At 37.0% G+C, this 5,000-nt stretch overlaps 1 protein-coding gene across 1 annotated transcript in view; it reads left to right on the top strand.

Annotated features, from left to right (window-relative positions):
• Nucleotides 1-5,000, top strand: part of LOC137651827 (transient-receptor-potential-like protein) — a 57,823-nt gene that overhangs the window by 14,708 nt on the left and 38,115 nt on the right. Inside the window, 3 exon segments of the mRNA XM_068385047.1 lie at nt 1,241-1,401; nt 3,133-3,293; nt 4,188-4,341. Of these exon segments, the coding sequence (XP_068241148.1) occupies nt 1,241-1,401; nt 3,133-3,293; nt 4,188-4,341 (476 nt within the window).

Raw genomic sequence — 5,000 nt, 5'->3', positions numbered from 1 at the left:
CTTCAAAGCAGGTGTGGGCATTAAGATTTTTCCCTCCAGGCAGGTGTAGGCATTAAGATTTTTCCCTCAAAGCAGGTGTGGGCATTACGATTTTTCCCTCAAAGCAGGTGTGGGCTTTAAGAATTTTCCCTCCAGGCAGGTGTAGGCATTAAGATTTTTCACTCCACGCAGGTGTGGGCTTTAAGAATTTTCCCTCCAGGCAGGTGTAGGCATTAAGATTTTTCCCTCAAAGCAGGTGTGGGCTTTAAGAATTTTCCCTCCAGGCAGGTGTAGGCATTAAGATTTTTCCCTCAAAGCAGGTGTGGGCTTTAAGAATTTTCCCTCCAGGCAGGTGTAGGCATTAAGATTTTTCCCTCAAAGCAGGTGTGGGCTTTAAGAATTTTCCCTCCAGGCAGGTGTAGGCATTAAGATTTTCCCCTCAAAGCAGGTGTGGGCTTTAAGAATTTTCCCTCCAGGCAGGTGCAGGCATTAAGATTTTTCCCTCAAAGCAGGTGTGGGCTTTAAGAATTTTCCCTCCAGGCAGGTGTAGGCATTAAGATTTTTCCCTCAAAGCAGGTGTGGGCTTTAGGAATTTTCCCTCCAGGCAGGTGTAGGCATTAAGATTTTTCCCTCAAAGCAGGTGTGGGCTTTAAGAATTTTCCCTCCAGGCAGGTGTAGGCATTAAGATTTTTCCCTCAAAGCAGGTGTGGGCTTTAGGAATTTTCCCTCCAGGCAGGTGTAGGCATTAAGATTTTTCCCTCAAAGCAGGTGTGGGCTTTAAGAATTTTCCCTCCAGGCAGGTGTAGGCATTAAGATTTTTCACTCCACGCAGGTGTGGGCATTAAGATTTTTCCCTCCACGTAAGTGTGGGCATTAAGATTTTTCCCTCAAAGCAGGTGTGGGCATTAAGAGTTTTCCCTCAAAGCAGGTGTGGGCATTAAGATTTTTTCCCTCAAAGCAGGTGTGGGCATTAAGATTTTTCCCTCAAAGCAGGTGTGGGGCATTAAGATTTTCCCTCCACGCAGATGTGGCCAATTAGATCATCTTTCCCTCCTCGCAGGTGTGGGCACTAAACATTTTTCCGTCACACAGCTGTGGGAAGTAAAACTATTTTCCCCCAACGCAGGTGTGAGCAGTAAAACCATTTCTCCCATCACGCAGGTGTGGCCAATAACACCATTTCCCTCCACGCAGATGTGGTCATTAAAACTATCTTTCCCACCATGCAGGTGTGGGCACTAAACTTTCTTCCTTCTCGCAGGTGTGGGCAGAATGCAAGCAGCTGTGGGAAGAGGGCCTCACGGCGTACATCCGGCAGTGGTGGAACTGGCTAGACTTCATCATGCTGTCCCTGTACCTGTGCACCTTCAGCCTCCGAGCCGTGGCCTTCATACAGATCACCACTAATAAGTACGGGCCAAGGTCAGTCAGTCATGTAGAGATTCTGCAGCATCCAATGGAATCTTGGCTCCCCTTAATTAGTAGGGTGGAAGTGAATGGTTTATCTTGAAATGTAGATCGAAAACAAGAGGTTAGCTTTTTTTAACTGTGAAGTGAATGTGTAGAGGCTTTTTTGTACAATATTGGTGTGTGTATATATATATATATATATATATATATATATATATATATATATATATATATATATATATATGTATGTATGTATAAATATGTATATATAAATATATATATAAGTATATATATATATAAATATATATATATATATATATATATATATATATATATATATATATATATATATATATATATATGCATCCGTGTATTCATACATATTTTTAATATATATAAATTATGTATATATATACATATATATATAGTTTATATATATATATATGCATCCGTGTATTCATACATATTTTTAATATATATGAATTATATATATATATATATATATATATATATATATATATATATGTATATATATGTATATATGTACATATATATAATTTATACATATATATATATATATATATATATATATATATATATATATATATATATATATATATATATATATATATATATATATATGTATCGATATATGGGTGTGTGTCATGTATATATATATATATATATATATATATATATATATATATGTATGTATGTATACTTTATATGAATATACAAATATACATATACTCAATGAGATACAGTAATAAGAGAAAAAAAGGTGAGTCACATGAAAAGACAATGAAACTGGACTAACTCTCGATACCTTCCCGCGAAATATAAACCAATTAAACCAGAAACGTCCTCATTCCCTACATTATTCCACACATTGAAGTGAGAAATCAGCTAGAGCTTTTCAAGGATAACACACATCCATTGTTAATGTTAATTACAATGGTTTAGCTGAAATTAAACAAGAATTATGAAGATAACTGAGATGGAATTTGTTTGGTACGATGGAGTAAGGCTGATCTCAACCCAAGTCCCAGATCCACTTCGCCCTCTGTTTGTTATCAGCTCTACGAAATCTGCTCATGAAACTTCGGATACAATGAACACGCAAAATAACAATCTCAAGACGAATGTGTAGAGAGCTAACAGCTTCGTCTTTAAAGCCTTACTTAAAGTTTTAAATACCGCTCATGAATGGCACGGGCAAGGGACAGTCCCTAAGGACTGGTCATATATTATATGATCAGCACCCAAAGCCCCATTTCCACCTAAGCTAAGACCAGGGAGGATCAGGCAATGGCTGCTGATGACTCAGGCCATATATTATATGATCAGCGCCCAAAGCCCCCTTTTCACCCAAGCTAGGGCCAGGGAGGGTCAGGCAATGGCTGCTGATGAATCAGCAGGTAGACATATAGGCTCCCCCAAACCCCCCTAACCATAGCTCACAAGGATGGTAATGTTGTAGACACTAAAGGCAGTAACGAGTCTGAGTGGGACTCGAACCCCCGTCTGGCAAACACGAGGCAGACACGTTCCCAACCAGGCCACAACAACCAACAGATTAATCTTTTCTTGTGACATCACCTTATTTTAACCAGAAGCAAAATTAGTATATCAGTGTGCAAGCTAGTTAATAATATAAGTATATTAGAAATTGAACGTAAACAGGACTGAATAAGCATTGTATCATAGTAGATCATCTTGACCTAATCTCCCTTGACCTTCCAGAGAGGTTCCTAGAGCCCAGTGGCCCGCCAATGACCCTACCCTAATCGCTGAGGGCGTCTTCGCTGTGGCCAACGTGTTCTCCTTCGCCCGAATCATCTATTTGTTCCAGACGAACCCACATCTCGGCCCTTTGCAAATATCTTTAGGCTGCATGATAATAGGTGGGTCTCTCTCTCTCTCTCTCTCTCTCTCTCTCTCTCTCTCTCTCTCTCTCTCTCTCTCTCTCTCTCTCTCTATTACATAAATAATTGTCTGATTTTTTCTCTTACTCTATGAAATCTCTCTCTCTCTCTCTCTCCTCTCTCTCTCTCTCTCTCTCTCTCTCTCTCTCTCTCTCTCTCTCTCATTCTTTCTCTCTCTCTCTCTCTCTCTCTCTCTCTCTCTCTCTCTCTCTCTCTCTCTCTCTCTCTCTCTCTCTCTCTCTCACATATGATAAAAATATCTTTATGATTTGACGTTGGTTTAATATTACTTTTATGTTAAAGTGATTCTTAGGAAATATGTTTAATGATTTTAATTATGATATATGCTGAGGAACTATTATAAATCCTGTAATTTCATGGACTGCATTGAGTATAAAATAATGTAAATACCCCGATATGTATAATAGATTCGTATTAACTTGGACACACTATTCTATCTTAAATCTCTTCCTCTTGTTTTGTTAAAGTTTTTATAGTTTATATAGGGGATATTTATTTTAATGATGTTACTGTTCTTAGAATATTATATTTTTCCTTTTTCCCTTTCATCACTGGGCTATTTTCCCTGTTGGAGCCCCTGGGCTTATAGCATACTGCTTTTCCAACTAGGGTTATAGCTTAGCAAGTAGTAATAATAATAATAATGATAATAATAATAATAATAATAACAATAATAATAATTTTTAATTTAGAATTTGTGGTTAATAAGGATCCATCTATCTATCTATCTACATATGTGTAATGCATCCATTCGTGTATACCTAGCAAAGTTAAACAAGAATTAACTCTCTCTCTCTCTCTCTCTCTCTCTCTCTCTCTCTCTCTCCTCTCTCTCTCTCTCTCTCTCTTCAGACATAGCCAAATTCCTCTTCATCTTCTTCCTCGTTCTGACGAGTTTCGCGTGCGGTCTGAACCAGCTATACTGGTACTACGACTCGCCAAGGGCCTCGTGCAGTAAGACGCCAGGAGACACGGCTTGCAATGCGGGATCCGATGCCTTCAACACGTAAGTAGATTGTGTCTTTTTATCTTAATATTTATAAGGAACGTAAGGGAAATAAACACCTCATTGTCTATATTAAATACACATTTTTTTTACGATGTAAAGTGCTTTTTCTTGTGTATTTTTTTCTTTGTGGGTTAAATAGGCGAGATGGGAAAAGTTATCATTTTCGTTAGTTAAGAGAAAAAAAATTTGTATTTTGTAGTGATGAAATTGGTGTTTAATATTGCTGAAGAACATAAGGGAAATAAACACCTCATTTGTCTATATTAAATACACATTTCTTCACAGTGTGTTTCTTTTTTCTTTGTGGGTTAATAGGCGAGATGTGAAAAGTTATAAATTTTCGTTGGTGGTTTACAGAAAGAGAGTTTGTATTTTGTAGTTATGAAATATTGCTAAAGAATGTAAGGGAATTAAACACCTAATTTGTGTATATTAAATACACATTTTTATACAGTATTTTTTTTCTTTGTGGGTTAATGGGCGAGATGGGAAAAGTTATAATTTTCGTTAGTTTAGAGATAAAAAATAGTATCTTGACGTGATGAAATTTGTAAAATTTGATATTGCTGAAGAACGTAAGGGAAATAAACACCTCATTTGTCTATATTAAATACACATTTCTTTGAAGTGTATTTTATTTCTTTGTGGGTTAATAG

The sequence above is a fragment of the Palaemon carinicauda genome, chromosome 13, assembly GCF_036898095.1.
Source record: "Palaemon carinicauda isolate YSFRI2023 chromosome 13, ASM3689809v2, whole genome shotgun sequence".
Lineage (NCBI taxonomy): Eukaryota > Metazoa > Arthropoda > Malacostraca > Decapoda > Palaemonidae > Palaemon > Palaemon carinicauda.
The sequence above is the reverse complement of the archived record's forward strand: the minus strand, read 5'-3'. Positions and strand labels throughout refer to the sequence as shown.